Source organism: Sinocyclocheilus rhinocerous, unplaced genomic scaffold, assembly GCF_001515625.1.
Source record: "Sinocyclocheilus rhinocerous isolate Xijiao unplaced genomic scaffold, SAMN03320098_v1.1 scaffold97, whole genome shotgun sequence".
In the NCBI taxonomy this organism is placed as follows: domain Eukaryota; kingdom Metazoa; phylum Chordata; class Actinopteri; order Cypriniformes; family Cyprinidae; genus Sinocyclocheilus; species Sinocyclocheilus rhinocerous.
The window spans coordinates 1,778,391-1,800,248 of NW_015666183.1; the positions used below are offsets into that span (position 1 = coordinate 1,778,391).

Below are 21,858 nucleotides of genomic sequence, written 5' to 3' on the forward strand. Positions count from 1 at the left end.
GCACGGCATCTGGTGCGTGAGGTGTGTACGCGCTCTGGTGTAGTTTACGTTAATGGGTGTGTTGATATCCAGCCGAAGAGCAATCAACCATAACTTCAGGCGAGCAGGCTCAGAAGTTGGGAATACGTGGAAAGTCACCAAAGTCACGTGAGAGAACGTAATCTTTTAGTTTTAAGTCGGTTTGAACAATCCGGATAAGCGCAAGTAAGTACCATTTTGATTAGCCGTCGTACCTACAATGACTGTGCACTGTGTAAACAATGAGTGACGTATACGCGCGAGAGATCACTTCCGGCGCTTGCGTAAACTACGCCAGAGCGCGTACACACCTCACGCACCGGATGCCGTGCGCGCGCCCAAAGACAGTTGGACATAGTGGTGTATTAGAGGTAAAAAATGATATAAATACTGTTCGGTTTCTGGCACAAACCGATCGTTTCGTGTCTTAGGACATCAATGTGTCGTCACGAGCCGCAGGGTTTAATTTGGATTTGTCTGTGCATGTTTTTTTTACTCATAGATTTTGTTACCATTGCCATGCATTATACGACTGATAGACTGCAACGGCTGGAGTTAAAAATCTCCGTTTGTGTTCTACTGAAGAAACAAAGTCACCTACATCTTGGATGCCCTGGGGGTAAGCAGATAAACATCACATTTTCATTGTGGGGTGAACTATCCCTTTAACTATATCTCAGTTTTAACCCCAGCATGTAGTTTTTTTTTTTTCTGTGTTAACTTAAAAACCTAAAAAACAAAGACCTAGTGAGCTGAATTTCAGGATATTTGTGCCTTTAAAAGTCAATATCATAAATCTTCGCAGTGTGCAGGTTTCTTATCAGTCAGTTTAGCAATATGATGCATCTGCACCTGTGTACATCAGGCTGTAAGATCAATAACAAAGCCTAGACTGTGACCTCCTGATCATTTGAATCATCTCTGGCAACAAATCACCTTCCAATAGTGAGTCTGTTGGCACGTGTGTCACGTCTGCAGCAGTAAATGTCAGCAGGCCAAAATAGCCTCGCATGGCTCCAGACACCTGAGACGCCAAATCATTCTCTCACTGACAGTAAGATCTGTGTCAATCAGTCTGGTTTTGTGTGCAGCGAGACAGTCAGGAGGTTCCCCTCGTGGGATGGAGCCGTGCGATTCAGTCCAGATCCGTTCTCAATGGAAAGGCCTCGGTGCGACAGACTCCAGTTAGATTGCGGTAGAAGAGGCCAATCGGAAAAAAGCGCGATTCAAGGCTGTCTAATTTTACAGCAACTGTGATCCATCAGGCAGCGGAGATGTGACAGTGGAAATGAATGATCGAGGCAGACAGGTGGCTCTTAGCGTACGACTGATTTACGCTGCACGGGCACCGGACGGAGATTTATGGAGTGAACATGATCATGTTCATTATGACTGTCACCTCACGACCATTTCTCTCTATTTCAACTGGGGGTCACTTTTGCGGCAGCTGGAGAATTAGACGAGATAGAGACAGGAAAGACTACTGCTGGAAAGCAGCCTGTATATCTACAACAAACCAGAGCTGTTAATATGAGGAAATATGATTTGATTAGTTGTGACTGCATTTTATTCTGAATATATTTTAGTGCTGTCAAACGATTAATCGCGATTAATCACATCCAAAATAAAGTTAATGTTTTTTTACATAATATATGTGTATACTGTGTATATTTATTATGTATATATAAATACAAACACATGCATGTATTTAAGAAAAATATGTTATGTTTATATATTAAATATATTTATATATAATATAAAATATAAGAATATAAATGTATATACATACAAATATTTTCAAAATATATACTGTATGTGTGTGTATTTATAAATATACACAGTACACATACATATATTATGTAAACAGAGCCTGTGACAAAGTTTGCAGGGCTTTTATGACGATGACCCGAAAATAAGTTGACAATTAAAAAGAACAGCTGAATATCAGTTCACAAATAAAACACGGAGTGTCTATTTACAAGTGCAAATAGCACACCTTGTTGGCAGAGGCTATTTACACTAACTCCGCTCATCAACGTGTGATTAGAAAGCATTACAAAAGACTATCGTCTAATAACAGTTCCAGTGGCGCAGATGCTAAAGTACGTGTTGAAGTCGTTTTTAACGCGATCAACCGGGGTTCGAATCGCATTTTGCCTAACTTTTTTTTCTACTTTTTCAAATCAGATATCACGTCCTTGTTATTGTTATTATTGCATACTGTTTTATAATGTACTACAATACTGAGGTGCAGATAATTGCCACTATCTGCAATAAGTAGTATAAATAGCAGAAAATCCTGCTAGGTGTAAATATATAAATCTATAGCTATTTGCACTTAGTGTAAACATTATTATTAAAGGGGTCATATGATGCGATTTCAAGTTTTCCTTTCTCTTTGGAGTGTAACAAGCTGATTGTGCATAGATAAGATCCCTGAAGTTGCAAAGACTAAAGTCTCAAAACCAAAGAGATATTCTTTATCAAAGTTAAGACTCTGCCACGCCCCCCTAAAACGGCTCGTTTGGGCACCAGTCTGTATAGCACCACCAGTTTACACTATATTTACTGTAAATGTGTATTTATGGATGCTGATGATCTAAAAATGGTCAAATATCATTGGCTTAGCTAATGTATTGGTCTCTCACTGTCCGTAAGTCATTTTCAAGCATTAGACTCATCAGTTTTGTCTCTGTGTTGCAGTAATGCCGTATAACAGCGCCCATCACTGTGTGGTTGAGGTGGAGAACTTCCTGCTTTTATTGGGTGGAGAAGACCAGTGGAACCCTAATGGTAAAGCATGAAGCTAAATACAACAACTTAATGTTATCACAGAGATTGATTTCCTTATAATTCATTACATGTGCCTGAAATGTGTTATAGTATCTTTTTAAACAATGTTTGTAATGTGTGGAATAAAACTAATATGTGTATCATCTTCACAGGCAAACATAGCACTAACTTTGTAAGTCGGTATGATCCGAGATTCAATAGCTGGATACAACTACCACCCATGCAGGAGAGGTATGATGCCTTCTGAAAATGACTTATTATTCATTAAATAATAAGAGCTCTTCCTAACATGGCTATAATTATTTCTTAAGCCTTTGTGATGAATTTTTCACTCTTGGCTGCGACGGGGATATTTGCTGTAAACAGTCTCTACGTTGACTGATTTTAAGAGACGATCTTTTCATCTTGTCTTTGTTTCAGGAGAGCGAGTTTCTTCGCTTGCTGCCTGGATAAGCACTTGTATGTTGTTGGGGGAAGGAACGAGACAGGTTATCTGTCTAGCGTTGAAGCCTTTAACCTTGAGACAAACGAATGGAATTACGTTTCGTCTCTTCCACAGCCGCTGGCTGCGCACGCAGGTGCCGTGCACAATGGGAAAATATACATCTCAGGTTTGACGATACACCTCACCCAAACAGTGAATTAATCAAAGTGTCTGAGACGTTGCTAACAGGTGCCATTACAGAGATGAAGTCTACAAGATATTTTGAACATTTTAAATTCAACATAAAATGCATTTGAAAACCATTTTAGTATTTCTAAGTAAAACAATATGTAAAAAAAATGTTGGAAAGGATTTGAATTTGTCCATTTGCTGTTTCACAAAAGACAAAAAATTTTCTTTGGAATAGCGCGCACTGATGAATTGTTCCTGTAGCCCAAACAGTAGAGCACTGTGCTTGCAACACCAAGGTCATGAGTTTGATTCCCAAGCAATACAGGAACTGATAAATGAGATTATATCTTTAATGCAATGTAAGTCACTTTGGATATAAAACAAATAATAAATAAGACCAGGAATGTGTACCCGGAGAGGATATTCTTTTTCCCAAAAATGCTAATTAATATTTTCGCACTCGACTAAAACCTACTTTGCTCACACATGTTATATCTACTTCCCAATTTGTATTTATTTATCTATTTACTTATTGGATAATTTTTGTAATTTTGGGGTATTTGTTTTCCACCTTAGTTGTTACATTTACAGTGTTCCCAGTCAAAAATGACTGGCCTACAAAAAAATTGCTTATTGAATTTCTTGTTATATTATTACCAAAGATTCAATATTTTTATCAACTTGTTTTCTTTCAATTAGCACAGGTTTTATATCTCTTTTTGGAACTGATAGTTCGTAGGCCTCACTGATCTTAGCTTATGCACATCCGTTTTTGAGTAAATGATGCCAAAATTATCCACAGATAATGCTTTTTTTCACTCAAAAACTGAGGTGCATAAGCTCAGATCAATGCGGTCTATAATCAGTTAATTCTAATAAAAAACAAAACAAAACAAAAAAACAGTTGAAGGTCAAAAAGGTTGAATCCAAGATTTGGTGATGATATGGCATATTCAAGATTTACAAGCATTTTTCGGCTGTTGTACGGGAGCAACAAATTAGGTTTCTCAGCACACAACAAGGGTTAAGAAAGTAATATCCTGTCGATTTTAATTCCATGTTGACTTAATTTTTTGTAAATCTCTCTTTGTGAATCTGTGTGCTTATCTTGAAACTGGTATTGTGTATGTTATGCTTCAGGTGGCGTTCACAATGGTGAATACGTGTCTTGGCTGTACTGCTACGACCCCGTGATGGACGTGTGGGCTCGGAAACAGGACATGAACACCAAGCGAGCCATACACGCTCTCGCAGGCATGAACGACCGCCTCTACACTATTGGGGGAAACCACTTAAAGGGTAATTTCTATAGCCGTAACCCAAATCTCAGCAGCGGGGGAGGCACTTACTGTGTACACAACAGTAATCAATACAGTTTCTTTTGTGATTCGATTCCAAGTAACCACTTATACTCCTCTGCAGAGTAAGAGCTTGGCATATATGCTTGGGGTTTCCCCTGATCTCTTTCTCTGTGTGTAGGATTCTCCCATCTGGATGTGATGCTGGTTGAATGTTACGATCCTAAAGCAGATCAGTGGAGCATCCTGCAAACACCCATCTTAGAGGGACGCAGCGGACCTGGGTGTGCTGTTCTTGATGACAGTATTTACTTGGTGGGAGGCTACAGTTGGAGCATGGTAAACACATCTTACACTTAGCAATAGATAGATAGAATGAAATATATATGTAATCTAATAGGTATATACAGTGTGGGTGTGTGTGTGTGTACTTGTTTATGCTACATTGTGGGGACCAAACGTCCCCACAAGGATAGTAAAACCTGAAATTTTTGACATTGTGGGGACCGGCCTGTGGGAAAAAAAATGTTAAAAATAGTAAACGATGTTTATCTGAAAGTGTAACAATGCAAACAGGTTTTCTGTAAGGGGTAGGTTTAGGTCACAGAAACAAACGTGTGTGTGTGTGTGTACTTGTAAATTGTATTTAATTATTAAGTTATTTAATTACTTTAATAAAATTAATAATTTATTTTTATCCATTTTTTATTATTTTATATTAAAAATTGTGTACATGTACTGTATATAGAAAATTTTGTTGTAGAAAATAAAAATTTATTTATTAATTAACTAAAAATATTATTAATTATTTATAATTAAATTATTTATAAATTAATAATTTTTTGTATTTTAAAATTGTGTGCATTTATTTACCATACCAAGTCAAAAAAAAAGTCAAAAAATGCAATAAAAACAAATTATTAAATGCCCTTATACACAATCAAAAGTAATTTAAAGATGAAGTGTGTCATTTTTCTTGTTAGTATCGCAGTTAGTTTTGTTGTATAGTATCGCAATTTAATATTCGCAGAGACAATTGTAAGTCATTTGCTCTGTTTGATTAAATTTTTCAATCACTCAACATTGCAAAACTGGCTCAGCCAATGGTGTGAGGTTGGGGGCAGGACTAACTGTTTGACCGACCAATGGCAGATGGGTTCAGGAAACCTGTTCGGAAACAACCCCTATGTTTGCAATTCTGATAATGATAGTAGTGCAGAAATTACACACTTCACCGTCACCTAAAATCTTTCAGGATTTTAAACACTAAAAGAAACTTCATATTAGAGCTCTATATTACACATAATCCAGTAGGACATTTTGACTGGGTTGTCTAAGATTGTACTGTACAAACATGAAATGCATAAAGAAGCATTCTGAAGTATTGAATGAAATATAGTATGAATAACTCGTCAAATATCTCTTGCAGGGGGCTTATAAGTCATCCACCATTTGTTACAGCCCAGAGAAAGGCACATGGACAGAAATGGAAGGAGAAGTGGCTGAACCTTTAGCCGGACCGGCCTGTGCCACAGTCATACTGCCAACCTGTTTACCATTTAACAAATAACTATATAGAACGCCGAATAATGCGGCCGAGAAGAGGAAAAACCTGTCGGGATGGAAAGTCAATCGCTAAACGAATCAAATAAATGAGGAGACTCTCCCTATGGAACGCCCCCAGCTTAAACAAATCGATATAGCTTTCATACGTACTTTGTATTTTGTGGAAACCGCCGATCAAAGACAATGTTGAAGTGGGTTGACAAAGGAATATTCATGTTTTTACCAGCAAAACTCATGATTCTGTGTACACTGTAGAGTAGATATCAGCTGTTTAATATATATATCACACCATGTCTGCTTGTTAGATATTGTCGCCATACTTGAGTGGCACATTGTTATTTGTACAGATGAGAGGGGCATAAATGTCAATTATAAAAAATAAAAAATAAAAAAATTTCAGTAAAACACAAGTTATGATTTGTTGTTTGAACAATCAGTATATTATTTATTTAGCCATGTGGTATATATGCATGGCGTGAAGTGGAAAGCTTATTGTGTTTTACTGTGGGTACATATTTGTTTATGTTAATATCTGTTCATATCTCACAGTGCCTATTTTTAGCATCAGGCTGCTTTATTTCATAAAATTTCCCATTATAAGAATCAGACCTTTTAAATCGAGTCAAAATCATATAAATTATTGGCCTGACTGGTTTCTCTGAGACGTGATATGAAATCTGAATTTGTTGCACTGGTGTTTGTTGGCCCTTTCGATGAGAAAAGGGAATGTTTTTCATTGTTGTAAATAATCGCTTGCAGTGGAAAATTTTTGTGCTCATAGGATTTATTCTCAAATCCTGTTATGTTCTTTACATTTAGTCTATGAAAATAAAACTGAATTTCTGGATCAATAATCTGTCTGGGCTCCCCCACAACAACACAACACTCCTATCTAAAATGGTTTTTATTTTTTATTATTTTATTTATTTTATAAAAAATTTATTTATTTTTTTTTCTAAAATATATTAATTTGTTACCACACATTGGTAAAAGGTAGCATACAAAAATATCAAACCATTGATTTTTAACTAGCAGATATTGTAATTAATGATTGCATTATATCGTAATTTACAAAAGAAACGTTTGTCCTTCTCTCTGTGTTTGTTCAATGTTTTTGTTTTATTTCAGTTCAGCTTGTGATTTATCAAGTGGGTCTTATTCCGAGTCAGTTCTACGAGGTTCTGTCTGAGAAGAACTATGGGAAGTTGAAAAATCTGGTGCTGTTTGCGGTTATGCTTATTCTGATTAATTCAACGGTGAGTTTGGTCTGTTATTTATATAGTTTTCTGAAAGTCGCTTTGGGTAACCGCATCTGCTAACAACTCACTGTACTTAGTGGTAACCCTATTATGTAAAAAAAAAAATCTGGGTACATTTTTTTTATAGTGGAGGTCAAATTGACTCACAAACATCATAATCGTAATAAGACTTTTGTAATCACATTCCATACATCAACCAGTATTTCCGACCATTCAAAAATTGAAATGGGTTAAATTGATAACATAACAGGGCTGGAAGGGATGTACTACACTTGTAATAGAGTTACTATGCGTCCGCTAAATACTCATAATAAATCACTATTCCGCAATAAATCTGTTCCTCAGCTGAAGAGTCTGGACCAGTACATCTCCAGTCTGCTGTATGTCAGCTGGAGAAAGTCTTTGACCGAAGAACTCCATAGCACATACTTCAATGGACACGTTTACTACACCCTCAACGTACTGTGCAAAGACATCGACAACCCGTAATGTATTCACACAACATTCATTTATGTAGTTACATTTCATTACTTAAGAAGACTTAATTAAATCTGCCCTGTTAATGGTTTATTTTGTGTTTGTGTCACATCCAGAGACCAGCGCATCAGTCAGGACGTAGAGAGGTTATGTAAACAGATGAGCACTATGGCGAGTCGACTTCTCATTTCGCCGTTCACTGTGACCTACTACACCTATCAGTGCTTCAACAGGTCAGAGGGATGCTGCGTGTTTATTTGTGTTTGTAATCACAGAATCTAAACATACTTAATCATTCTATGCAATTAATGCCAGTGAAATATTCTTGCATTTTTTTGTCCAACTAGTTTTGCACTGAAAGATTTGGTAGAATAACTTATCTTATGACATTTTTTTTTACCTTTTTGGTGCTGCAGTGCCGGCTGGATTGGATTTGTAAGCATCTTTGGCTACTTTGTGGTTGGAAGCATCATCAACAAGATCTTGATAGGACCCATCGTGTCCATGCTGGTTGAGCAAGAAAAGTTGGAGGGAGATTTTAGGTAGACCTATGCAAAACGAGAAATGTATATTACATTCAGAGATGCTGAAGCAAACGTCACATTAGGGCTGTGCAAAAAATCGAATGCGATTTTCATGCTCATCTGGTCAGTAAAGCCGGTTCTGTGATTAGTAGTAAATCTCCAGCACGAGATCTGCCAATAGGGGCATAATAAAAAATAATGTTTAAATAATGTTTGTTTGCTTTCCAGTTGAAGATGAATGTGAATTTCCTGATATATTGTACCATATTTAGATATGAGTTTTGCATGTATAGGCTGGTGATACATCATACCGCTCCATCTGAAAGCACGTGCTGGAGATTTACTACTAATCACAGAACCGGCTTTACTGACCAGATGAGCATGAAAATCGCATTCGATTTTTTGCACAGCCCTACGTCACATGTTTATGGCTGCTGTTGCTAAAAGATATTATTTTTCGGATGAATGCAGCTCTATTTCAGCAGTTAACTTCTGCTTTCCATGTCCTTCCAGGTTTAAACACATGCAAATTAGAGTGAACGCCGAATCTGCCGCTTTCTACAGGTTAGTATGCACTTTCAGATTTGAGTTTTTATCTAATCAAAGAGCAGGAGATCATTTGTTGTGTTTTTGTTCAGGGCAGGTAAGGTGGAACACATGCGGACCGACAGAAGGCTGCAGATGCTCTTATCCACTCAGAGAAGCTTGATGAACAAAGAGCTATGGCTTTACAGTAAGGACTCCTGAATTAAATTGGCATTCTGAAGATATATCAAATTGTAATGTAATAAAGTGTGCAATATTCCTCACTATTGTTACTGAAAATATACAGTGGCAGAGGAGAAAGCTAATTTCATGCATCTAAAGTTGGCATGAAACAAGTTGCGATCGTCTTCCCTATTATGATTTGAATTGTCAATTTTGATTTCATGGTGACTTTGACTTTATATGTGTCATTTTGCAGTCCTTCTATTTTGTTCACTACAAATGCATATTGTTTTGCTTCTTTTCATTTCAGTTGGAGTAAACACCTTTGACTACCTGGGCAGTATCCTCAGCTATATATTGATCGCGATCCCCATCTTTGCTGGAGATTACGACGGCCTGACACCTGGAGAACTGAGTGCTCTTGTCAGTAAGGTGAGTCACTTCAAACTGTATTTAATGTGGTGGACTTTAAGACAAACACAAGTGCTTCTGCTCTGAGTGAGTCTCTGTTGTACACAATAGGATGTTAATCACATGTCTCTTTCAGAACGCTTTCGTCTGCATCTATCTGATAAACTGCTTCACGCAGCTCATAGATCTCTCAACCACAGTGTCTGATGTCGCTGGATACACGCACCGGTGAGGTGCTCTAAGACTGCTTAAAAGCACATATTTTATTGTGCATCAGTGTTATTATGTTGGTTATTCTTTTGGTTCCAGGATTGGAGAACTGCGGGAAGTGATGGCATACATTGCCAAGAAACAGTGTGTCCAGGATCCACTTTCAAAGGATGAACCTTACAGGTAATTTAAAACTAATTGAAATTAATTTTGGATGCAAGTACCAACAAACAATATTGGTTCACATTATGTCAAGACTCGAACTCAAGATCTAATATAGATCTAAAAGTGTTTCTAGTAGTCCTGAATACACAGTAGTGTTGTTTTAGTAAAACCCCAAAATATTTCAAAATATTAACAAAAACTATAATAGTATATCATTGAAACTAAATTAGTATCAATGATATACTATTATAGTTTTTGTTAATATTTTGAATTAGGTTTATTTTTATACATTCTCTTTCTATTTTAATTTTAGTTAAAGTTTTAGTAATTTTGTTGTGCTTTTTTTGTCATTTTTATCTTTATACTTTTTATTTAGTTTTAATTATTTTATGATGACTTTTTGCACTTTTAACTAATATCAATTCTTCTTTTAGGGTCTATAGATGATGAACGAATACTAAAGTACCTGGAACTTGTTGGTTTGGTAAGACTTAACTGATATTGTAATGTCTGCTATTATTGATTTTAAAATATGGTTGCTCTGAATGTTCTGTAAGCAGCATGTCTTTGTGTATTTTGTATGTCAGTCGAATCTTCTGACCAGAATAGGAGGACTGGATACAAAAGTAGACTGGAGCTGGTGAGAAATGAGTATTAATATCTAGAGATAAAAATTAGGATTATTTTAAGAACATACAAAAATGCAATGCCCTTGTTTTTCACAGGTATGATGTTTTATCGCCAGGAGAAATGCAGAGGCTTTGTTTTGCTAGGCTGTTTTACCTGCAGCCCAAATATGCAGGTCAGTTTCTGCATAGTTTCATCAAATTTCCTGTAGCTTTAATTACTACAATCAGTCAGATGATCCCATTCCTGTCCTGTGTCAAGAGTAAGACATGCGGTTTGTTTCAGTACTGGATGAGGCCACTAGTGCTCTGACGGAGGAGGCCGAGGGTCAGCTCTATAAGGCCTGTAAACAGCTGGGAATCAGTCTCATCAGTCTGGGTCACCGTAGCACTCTGAAAAAGGTGATGATCTATGACCTTTTCACATTCACTAAAACAACATGGCAAACTTTATTGTATGGCCTGTCCTTAGAATTCTTTTTTTTGTGTTCTTTAAACAGCATCATGATATCATGCTGCGACTGTGCGGAGGTGGCCAATGGGAGCTCACCAAACTTAAAGAGGCGTGAACCTTCAAACTTCAAACCCACTATAATGAGAACATATCGGTCCGTTTTGTAGTTATGGGTGCATTAAGTCTTGAGACTCTGGAGATATCTTGTTTACTTGACCGTATACTGCGATTTACTGAAGTTCTTGATACACTAATTAAGCAGTATGAGTCTTTTTGATACTGTTTGTCTCAACATACTTTTCATATTGCAATATATGCCTTTTTTATTATGCAAGTATATGCTGCTTCATTCAACCTTTATTGGTTGTTTGCACAAAAAAGTGATTTTTATAATGAAGGACATTTAAGAGTATTTCAAGAATAATTTAGGATAAAGTGCCTATAGAACATATTTCAAATATATATTTTATAAATATTAAATATTTTATTAACATTGCTGATATTAAACTATCAATGTCCAAGCAAATGTCAAAATGGTCTTTTTGGTCATAGGTGGTCATAGAAACTTTGTAGGGAAAGATGTTTACTCTAGTGTTTGGCTGCAAATTATTCTGGAGGGAAAATATACATTTCTGTAATTTCTCTGCCTGACCAGTAGAGGGCCAACATTTTCCAGCCACAGAGCTGAATCACAATTCAACTCCATTAATAATTTTGTACGAGTTTAATTAAGCTCAGAATTAAAATAACTCATTCTCTATTCCTAATACATACTCTATTAATGAATTTGAGCAATAAATACTTTTTCTCAAATGCATTGTTTTAAATGTATTTGAGAAAAAGAAGACAAAAGTATTTAGCACATCTATAAGGAAAGGTGTGATCGGTCTGGAGGAAATACAGTAGATTGTGAAAAATGTACAGCCTCACATACCACAATATCTCCCTGCTAGAATACAGTATATTTAGCTCCAAGTTAAAATTAGCAAACTTTCTCACTTTATATGTTTAGAAACAACTTGATCTGATCTGTGTTTTGTATTTATAGTATTCTGTGTGTATATATATATATATGGCATGCATATACTACCTCTGGCCACAGTGAACTCTATCTCAAAGAGTTAGCGGTGTATCTGCAGTTTATCTGTTGCCATGCAGGGAAAACTTATAGTAGTTCGAGTTTTTGATCTGATCTGTGTTTTGTATTTATAGTATTCTGTGTGTATATATATATATGGCATGCATATACTACCTCTGGCCACAGTGAACTCTATCTCAAAGAGTTAGCGGTGTATCTGCAGTTTATCTGTTGCCATGCAGGGAAAACTTATAGTAGTTCGAGTTTAAACTAGTTCTTAAAAGAAGAAAACATGGATAATTTGCATAACCAGACATTTATGTTAGCATTGCAGTACAAGCGCTGAGCATTTGTGTTACATTAAAACCAGGCAGGATTGTGAAAGTTGCACATTTGCAAACTAAAGCATCAAAATTATCCCTCCCACCAAAGAGTTTGACTGATCCCACTGCTTGAGTTTCAGACCGTTTTAAATGTGAGCCTGGCCGATCTGCTGCTGTCAATCAACAGGCACGGGAAAGACCCGCTAGTCATTCAGGAAAATATGAGACAATCAGGAGAGGAATAACTAAACCAAATAAAATATCCTTACTGTAGCTACCTAGGTGTATTGAATCTTAAAATTTAAACCAACTGCTTAAATTCACACTGTAACTTGCAGGATTGTTCAAATATAAAGTTCATAAAGGAAAAGGATGTTAATCCTTTTGGTAAAATGCCACAAACCCAAACCTATGTCAGTATTTTGAAACACGGTATTAACAGCATATACAGTAGCTGTGTTTTTCTTTGTCTATGTTTCTAAATGTAAAACAAAAAAATAACAATAGGCAATACAATTTGATTTGTCATATTTAATGTAATGCAATGTAATTTAAAATCATCATGCAAGTAGCCTATCTACTGCAACAGATATCTTGAGTCCATAGAATATAATAACAATAATGTGCAATTTGTTACTGCATTAATCTCCTGACTACCAGGAAAAAACAGTTTTGCGAATTTAGTATTTTGTCATGTCATTACATTGTTTAGAGCATAAGAAAAAAATTTTAAAATAAAATTTTTGAAAAATTATATTTTATTCATATGTTATGCCATGTCCTCTGTAGAAGACATCGGGACTTTAAAAAGTCCTGTTTTTTAAAGGGGTCATATGATGCTTTTTTAAAGATCATTATTTTGTGTATTTGGTGTAACAGAATATGTTGACATGCTTTAATGTTCAAAAAACACATTATTTTTCAAATACTGTACATTATTGTAGGTCCTCTATGCCCCGCCTCTCTCAAACGCTTCGTTTTCTACCTTGACGGGAAAAGGTAAGAGGAGGGGTGTGTTTTTTTTTTGTTATAAAATATTAAAACGTGAAACTTTCAATAACTGAGGGAATACTTTTCTCTTGCCTTTTCAATGTTTCTGTGTTATTTTATTACATATGTCGCAAATTCAACAAGTTTGAACTGATTACGTTACTTTATTATTTTGTTGCTCTACAGAAAGCAAGAATGGATCAGAATCTATTTGGTGGGGCTCCACGGTTCCTAACTCGACCCAAGGCCTTCTCGCTGTGTGTGGGACGAGATGCCTCCCTCAGCTGCACTATTGTGGGAAACCCTGTTCCTGTGGTCACCTGGGAGAAAGGCAAGATGCTTCTTTCTGCAGGTGGACGCTTCAAGAAAGTAGAAGATGGTGACGTTTACCGACTTACCATCTACGATCTAACTCTAGAAGACAGCGGTCAGTACATGTGTCGTGCCAAGAACAATGTCGGAGAGGCATATGCAGCTGTGACCCTGAAGGTGGGACTGCCGGAAACTGTGATTGATCGGGCCCCAGTGTTTACAGTAAAGCCTGTCTCCACCCGTGTGGGTCTAGGGGGTGACGTTACCTTCTACTGTCGGGTGGCAGCCCATCCAGCTCCCAACTTTGACTGGGAAAAGGATGGTCGCTACCTGGGTGAGACCAACCGCATCAAGATAATCTCGGAAAATGACTCCAGCTCCTTGAGGATCCAGAGTGTTAGGAGCTTGGACAGTGGTACCTACACCTGCCGTGCGCAGAACTCCATTGGCCGTGCTCAGGCCGCTGCTGCTCTGGTGGTCGACCTTCAAGATACTCGTCTCCTGAATGCAGACAAGAGCACATCCCTCCTCTCACACATGCAGAAGCGGAAAGAAGAAATGCGGAAGGACATCTCCTTATACCGTACCATGGAAAGTTCCTCAACCACGCTTACAACTTCATCTTCCATGATCACAGAGGAACATGGAAGCTTGGGACTCGCCTATGATCAGGAGCAGAGGGTTTCGGCCTTAACCAGCATGTTGCCCAAAGGTGTGTTTACCCGCACCTGTACGGTGACCGAGGGTAAACATGCAAAGCTTAGCTGTTTCGTCACAGGCCATCCCAAACCTCAGATTATCTGGAGGAAGGATGGGGCGAACATCAGTGAGGGCCGCAGACATGTTATGTATGAGGACCAGACGGAGAATTTCATCCTCAAGGTGCTCTACTGCAAACAAAGTGATAATGGGCTGTACACCTGCAATGCATCCAACTTGGCTGGACAAACCTATAGCGCTGTGCAAGTGATTGTCAAAGGTAAGAATAATGTCTGCAGGCACTTACTCTTGGCAACTTTATGCACACTAATTGATCCATCTGCTGTCAGAATGAGTATGTACATTCAGTTTACACTTGGATCAAAGAAGAAATTATTGATAATTTGGGGTGGAAAAGCTTTAAACCCATGTAATGTTTGAAGCTTGCAAATTTACACTGAGTAGTCCTTTTTGGGAGAAGTAAGTTTTCATTTGTTGCTTGAACAACCAGTTCCATTTATACTTAGCTGAGTCATGTCTTGTATATATGTCTCCTCCTGAGATGGTTTGAGTTTTTGGATTGCTATGTCTTGGGGGTGTTGTTTACACTTGGGTATTTCCAAAAGATATAGCCAGTCAGTAAACAAAAGTGACCAGATTAAAAAAAAACTTTGTGCAATCATAAAGTTAGGTCCATTTATACTTAGCTGAGTCATGTCTTGTATATATATGTCTCCTCCTGAGATGGTTTGAGTTTTTGGATTGCTATGTCTTGGGGGTGTTGTTTACACTTGGGTATTTCCAAAAGATATAGCCAGTCAGTAAACAAAAGTGACCAGATTAAAAAAAAACTTTGTGCAATCATAAAGTTAGTTTACTATTAAAACTACAAGTACAGTAGTTTATAAATTGAGGCTGGCACATACGTCAGCACAATAATGACAATGTTAAAATACAGTTGGCCCTAATAAATCACCAACCTTTAAATTGAAATTTTATCAACTAATGACAGTCATCTTTGCCTTCCAGCTCAATCTCTGCTTAGCAAAGTGCTTGCAAGTGTTCGAAGAGGGTGTAGCATTACACCTATTTTCTGCTAGTGATGATTAGTTCACAGTTGTTGTGATAGCTAGCTGCAGACTCACTTTTGACACCGTTATGTGGGTGACTTTCCAAGTGACGTCTTCAGGATTGCAGCATTAGTCTATGTCCTAATTATTTGCCAACTATGCCTACGTTGATATAATGATCTTCACAGATGTATACATTTTGTATTTATACAGAGTTCTAATTTTAGCCAGAAGTGTAGCAATAATGTTTTGCTACCTTGTTCCTGTGTCTTAATCTTGACACTCATGCCACAGGCACCTAAGAGAAAGGTCACAGAAACTAACAAGCGGTTTCCTATGTTCTAATGATTTGAAAATGTCATACTGTATGTACCACAGTAATCACGTCAAATCGAATGACACCACAGCTACTATGTGGTGACTGTACTAGTGCATTTCTTTAATAATGTTTCAACAGTAAACATAATTGCTTTTGACATTTAGAGAGATTCCATTTCTTTAACCTGATTAACAATATTATAAACTTTGACCTCAGCACCAAGGAAACATCCCCCAGATCCCCCAGTTGAGCCAGTGGTGCGGAACAAGACAGATTCATCGATCACACTGTGCTGGTCTCCACCAGACAGTGAACGGCCTGTGCCCATCACCGGCTATCTCGTTGAGCGCAGGAAGGTGGGAGCCCAAACCTGGGTTAAAGTCACTAGTACGTCTGTGTCTAGCACTGAATACACCATCAGTGAAATTTCAGAAGAAGCAAGCTATCAGTTCCGCATCTCAGCGGTCAATGATTTTGGTCAGAGTGCCTACTTGGAGGTTCCTGGAACGTTTTACCTTGGTGAGAAAGTTTTTTGTTGTCGTTGTTGTGGACAGTCTTCATATTTAAACTAAAATAAACTGTTTTAAATCCAGTAAATATATTTAAGTTTATTTGTTCAGAGCCCACAGCATCAGTGAAGACAGGCCTGGTGAACTGCAGTGCACATGTAGGTGAAGAAGCTACCTTCACTGTTGAGCTCTCAGCCGTATGTTCCAGCTCCTGGACCATAAATGACAGAATGATCCGCAGTGGGTCTGAGTATCTGATCACACGCTCAAAGACCACACATACGCTGGTCATCAGGGAGGTGTCCATGGAACTAAATGGAGCACAGGTCAAGTTTGTGGGTGGTGGATCTCAGAGTGTTTCCACGCTTAGTGTGAAAGGTAAGAGAGGAAACGTTTCTGAAAACTTAAACAGAATAACTTCAACAACATTCCTGATATTTTGTATTGGTCTTCTCTAGCCACACCCGCACGTTTCACCAATAAGTCTTCTCAGGTGGAGGTGTTTGCTTTCAGCATGCACTCCTCTGCTCAGATGTACACAGAAGTGTCCGATTCAAGCGTCCAGGTGACAACATGCACTTTTTTGTCAAAATAAAAACAAAATCCACAGAAAATACATTAAGTATTTTAAGTTTGTTATGCTTTCTCCTGTCCCAGTTTAAATTGTCTCGTTCAACCAACTTTGAGATGCATTGCCCAAAGGGACAAACACCAAATATCTATTAAATGTGTGGACATGATGGGATGTAGTTTTTTTTTTTGAAAGTTAACTGCATGTACTGTCTGTGCTTTAGGTTGTTTGGATGAAGAATGGGAAGGAGCTGAGGATGGGTAAAAAATATGAAGCCACAAGTATGGAGCGTAAACGCACACTGACAGTCCACAACGTTGACTGTGAGGATGTGGGCATCTATGAATGCATGTGTGATGGCGATAAAATGTCTGTCCAGCTCGCCCTTAAAGGTGAAACAAGCTGCTTCAGTTACTGACCTTCAGTTATCTTATGGTTTTATAGCCTGTATTTATATTTCAAGCCTAAAGTAGAACAAATTATATTTACAATTAATTTACATACATGAAAGTGGAACAATTTTAAATTGTATTTATAGTGAAGAGAGTATCCTGCCAAATAATAGAGGAGAGAAATACACAGTGGTGCATGCTGTTTGCCATGAAAACCAGTGCTGAGTAGTGAGTGCTTCATAGCCCAGCACAGAAAGTTCAGAGTGGATAAATGGTGTAAGCAGTCAGTGTTGACATCTACTGTAGGAGCAGCTGGGCTTTGGCTGCTCAACAGGAAGTGTTGGAGGGTGTGTTTGTCAGGTAACAGATCTGCTTAGCACTCATGCAATTTCAGGTATCAAATTCAGTATACTTTGGGATGTGATGAGTATTTTTGATATGTACATGTGTACATTTTTGATATGGGTTGTCACATTTGTGTGTCAGCATTTTTCACTGTCAAATTATATACAAATGGACAGTGGATGTCATTATGTTTCTTATGCCATGTTTAATGTGTGTTTTATAATGTATTTCTATACCTAATCATGTTGAAATCAGAGAGGTGTGGCATCTAATCCTTAATTTTCCCCTGACAGAAGAACCAGCTAAGTTTGTTAACAAGCCGAGGGCTCAGCCCCAAGAGAGTGATGCTCTTGTGGGCGACGTGGTGTTGAGCTGTGAGGTTGGTTCTCCTGGAACTGCTGTTGTGTGGAAGAAAGAACAATCAGAAATAATGGAGGACAAGAGGACAACTTTTATATCTCAGGGGACACAAAGGAAGCTGGTCATCAGGGGTGCCAAGCAGAGCGATGAAGGACACTACTCGTGTGAGACGGCAGAGGACAAAATGACATTCCTGGTCAAGATAAAAGGTATGACTATGCGCTAATTAGTCTGAAACTAAAAATTTAAATGAGGAGGATTAATCAGACATGCCACAATACCTAACTAATGTCATAACTTTATGGTTTTTTGAACAGTGAAGTTAAATTCTAAAGTTATACCAGCCTTGTATAAGTTATATTAAAGTTTAGCATGTCATTTATTATGCCTATGTCAGATCTTACTGAGGACAGTAATGGTCCTTCCAAGGTACAGCTCTTTTCCGAGTACCTAAGGTATTGTAATTATAAAAGGTAAACTTGAAAACAAATAATTGTAGATTAGTCTCCGGGAAATCGCTTAGAGGTTATTGAAATTTGCACAAAACGGATTATTAAGCCAGTGTGTGTTTGTCCATTTTGGAGATGTTTGAGGTCTTTTTGAAGTCCTGAACTGTATTCTTTTTGATGTTTCACTAAAACAATGAATGTCCTTTTTAGAAACTCGTGCTGCTTTCTCCAACAAAGACTCTTATCAGAAGGAGGTGAAGGTTTCAACCTCCCAAAAGGCCACACTGAGCTGTGAAGTTTCTGATGCCAAAACTGAGGTGAAATGGTTCAAGGATGGCAAGCAGTTGATTTCCAGTAAGACTGTCCACATGGAGTCAAAGGGCAAGAGCCGTCAGCTGGTGCTGGAGAATGTGGAAAAGAAGGATGCTGGAGAATATACCTGTGAAGCTGGAAATGAAAAGCTGGTCTTTAAGATTCAGGTGGAAGGTAAGAACAACATGCCAGCGTTTTGGCTTTTTTAAGGCTCCAGTGACTCAATCAACCTTGACTAAACCAATCTTTACATAAAACTAAATGCAGTTTCTGATACTGTATTCCTAAATCTTTACTTCTGCCCCAGACATTCAAGCCGCCTTCTCCAACAAAGACTCCTATCAGAAGGAAGTCAAAGTAGCTGCTTCCCAAAAAGCCACACTGAGCTGTGAAGTTTCTGACCCCAAGACTGAGGTGAAATGGTTCAAGGATGACAAGCAGTTGAGCTCCAGTAAGACTGTCCACATGGAGTCAAAGGGCAAAAGCCGTCAGCTGCTGCTGGAGAACGTGCAGAAGAAGGATGCTGGAGAATATACCTGCGAAATTGGAAATGAAAAGCTCATCTTTAAGATTTGTGTGGAAGGTAAGAGAACCATGGCAGTGTTTTGGCTTGTTGTTTAAGGTTCCAGTGACTCAATCAAACATGAGCGAAGCACAGTTTACATAAAACTAAATGCAGCTTCTGAGACTATATTCCTAAATTTTGATTTCTGCCCCAGACATTCAAGCTGCCTTCTCCAACAAGGACTCTTATCACAAGGAAGTGAAGGTTTCAGCCTCCCAGAAAGCCACACTGAGCTGTGAAGTGTCTGACGTCAAGACTGAGGTGAAATGGTTCAAGTATGGCAAGCAGTTGAGCTCCGGTAAGATTGTCCACATGGAGTCAAAGGGCAAGAGCCGCCAGCTGGTGCTGGAGAATGTGGAGAAGAAGGATTCTGGAGAATATACCTGTGAAGCTGGAAATGAGAAGCTTGCCTTTAAAATTCAAGTGTCAGGTATGTCCTTGTGTTTGTCTGTTGGGTTGAACAAAAGAGTTTGATATATGCTTTGCCTCACAAGATTTTATTAATGTGTCTTCAAGAAGAGGTACAATGACAAGTAGAATAATTTTTTGCCCATTTCAGTGGTACAGAACCAAAAACAAGTTACAGTCTGCAATGTAATTAGCTTTTTTGTGGATTCATTTGCAGTTTATTTTGCATTCCTAATTTCTTAACCATCTAGTGTTTGCTGTATCTGTTGTATAGAATCTTGAGGGATATATTTACTCAAAGCATACTGTTTTCTCATATTGTCCATTGCCCAACCAGACATTCAAGCTGCCTTCACCAACAAAGACTCCTATCAGAAGGAAGTCAAAGTAGCAGCTTCCCAGAAGACCACACTGAGCTGTGAAGTTACTGACCTTAAGACTGAGGTGAAATGGTTCAAGGATGGCAAGCAACTGAGCTCCAGTAAGACTGTCCTTATGGAGTCAAAGGGCAAGAGCCGCCAGCTGGTGCTGGAAAATGTGGAGAAGAAGGATGCTGGAGAGTACACCTGTGAAGTTGGAAATGAGAAACTTGCCTTTAAAATTCAGGTGACAGGTATGGGAACATCCTTTTGTTTGTCTTTTGGCTGTCTGTTTCTATTTTAGGTTTTCTTCCTTATGAAATAAATCAAAATTACAATCAATCAGTGAAGCTTGACAAAAGCTACTTTTACATGTAGCGAAAGAGTTTGTCCTTGATGAAAGAGACCATTGAGTAAGATACAATTAACTTGTGTTTGTAGATTTAGTGACGCATACATTTTCTGATCAAGAAGTAATTTCAAAATTAAAAAGCAATTTCTTGCTTATTTCAGTGCTACTGGAAAAGTAATAGTCTGCAGTAAGATTTGGATTTGTTTGCTTAATGTACATTCTATGATTTTTGATCTCTTCTGGATTTCTCAACCATTCAGTCTTTGTAGTATTTGATGTCTATAACTTAAAATAAAATATTTACTCAAAGAATACTGTTTTCTAATATTGGATCCATGTTGCAATATGCCTGCCCAACTAGATATTCAAGCTGCCTTCACCAACAAGGACTCTTATCAGAAGGAAGTCAAAGTAGCTGCTTCCCAAAAAGCCACACTGTGCTGTGAGGTTTCTGACCCCAAGACTGAGGTGAAATGGTTCAAGGATGGCAAGCAGTTGAGCTCCAGTAAGACTGTCCACATAGAATCAAAGGTCAAGATCCGTCAGCTGCTGCTGGAGAACGTGGATAAGAAGGATGCTGGAGAATATACCTGTGAAGTTGGGAACGAAAAGCTGCCATTTAAGATTCAGGTGACAGGTATGGAAACCATTTTGGACTGTTCATTTTGGTTCTGTGCATCTTAACAGTCTTCTTTGGGTTATTTAAAAGCTGCTATGAAAATATTTCTTGTCTCTTGTCATATTCAACGTAATTGCAACCCTACTGTTGATTTTCTCTGTAAATAGGCAAACTCTTTGAATTAAGTAAACTCTCTTCTTATTAGAGCTCAAAGCTGCCTTCACCAACAAAGACTCTTATCAGAAGGAAGTGAAGGTTTCAGCCTCCCAAAAAGCCACACTGAGCTGTGAAGTTTCTGACCTCAAGACTGAGGTGAAATGGTTCAAGGATGGCAAGCAACTGAGCTCCAGTAAGACTGTCCACATGGAGTCAAAGGGCAAGAGCCGCCAGCTGGTGCTGGAAAATGTGGAGAAGAAGGATGCTGGAGAGTACACCTGTGAAGTTGGAAATGAGAAACTTGCCTTTAAAATTCAGGTGACAGGTATGGAAACCATTTTGGACGGTTCATTTTGGTTCTGTGCATCTTAACAGTCTTCTTTGGGTTATTTAAAGGGTTAGTTCACCCAAAAATGAAAATTAGCCCATGAATTACTCACCCTCAAGGCATCCTAGGTGTATATGACTTTCTTCTTTCAGACGAATCCAGTCGGAGTTATATTAAAAATTGTCTTTGATCTTCCAAGCTGTTTAATGGCAGTCAG

The 21,858-nt window shown here is 38.1% G+C and overlaps 3 protein-coding genes across 3 annotated transcripts in view; all 3 read left to right on the top strand.

Annotated features, from left to right (window-relative positions):
- The window catches only part of LOC107732131 (kelch-like protein 14), a 14,931-nt gene extending 8,527 nt beyond the window's left edge, over positions 1–6,404 (top strand). Inside the window, exons 3-8 of the mRNA XM_016543400.1 lie at positions 2,722–2,811; positions 2,964–3,042; positions 3,232–3,422; positions 4,568–4,726; positions 4,907–5,064; positions 6,155–6,404. Of these exons, the coding sequence (XP_016398886.1) occupies positions 2,722–2,811; positions 2,964–3,042; positions 3,232–3,422; positions 4,568–4,726; positions 4,907–5,064; positions 6,155–6,295 (818 nt within the window). The 3' untranslated portion in view covers positions 6,296–6,404. The remainder of the gene's footprint in view (positions 1–2,721; positions 2,812–2,963; positions 3,043–3,231; positions 3,423–4,567; positions 4,727–4,906; positions 5,065–6,154) is intronic.
- Positions 6,405–6,581: 177 nt separating this feature from the next.
- On the top strand, positions 6,582–11,517 carry LOC107732056 (ATP-binding cassette sub-family D member 4-like). Its single transcript, XM_016543291.1, has 15 exons — positions 6,582–6,591; positions 7,420–7,547; positions 7,896–8,035; positions 8,144–8,260; positions 8,444–8,569; positions 9,065–9,115; positions 9,190–9,284; positions 9,570–9,691; positions 9,807–9,898; positions 9,980–10,063; positions 10,466–10,529; positions 10,633–10,685; positions 10,771–10,847; positions 10,958–11,073; positions 11,172–11,517. The coding sequence occupies exons 1-15, from the start codon at positions 6,582–6,584 to the stop codon at positions 11,238–11,240; spliced, it is 1,344 nt and encodes a 447-aa protein (XP_016398777.1). The 3' UTR covers positions 11,241–11,517.
- Positions 11,518–13,706: 2,189 nt separating this feature from the next.
- The window catches only part of LOC107732057 (obscurin-like), a 50,288-nt gene continuing 42,136 nt past the window's right edge, over positions 13,707–21,858 (top strand). Inside the window, exons 1-12 of the mRNA XM_016543293.1 lie at positions 13,707–14,807; positions 16,133–16,435; positions 16,537–16,803; positions 16,884–16,990; positions 17,220–17,388; positions 18,027–18,302; positions 18,753–19,028; positions 19,162–19,437; positions 19,574–19,849; positions 20,165–20,440; positions 20,900–21,175; positions 21,363–21,638. Coding sequence (XP_016398779.1) covers positions 13,712–14,807; positions 16,133–16,435; positions 16,537–16,803; positions 16,884–16,990; positions 17,220–17,388; positions 18,027–18,302; positions 18,753–19,028; positions 19,162–19,437; positions 19,574–19,849; positions 20,165–20,440; positions 20,900–21,175; positions 21,363–21,638 — 3,874 coding nt within the window. The 5' untranslated portion in view covers positions 13,707–13,711. The remainder of the gene's footprint in view (positions 14,808–16,132; positions 16,436–16,536; positions 16,804–16,883; positions 16,991–17,219; positions 17,389–18,026; positions 18,303–18,752; positions 19,029–19,161; positions 19,438–19,573; positions 19,850–20,164; positions 20,441–20,899; positions 21,176–21,362; positions 21,639–21,858) is intronic.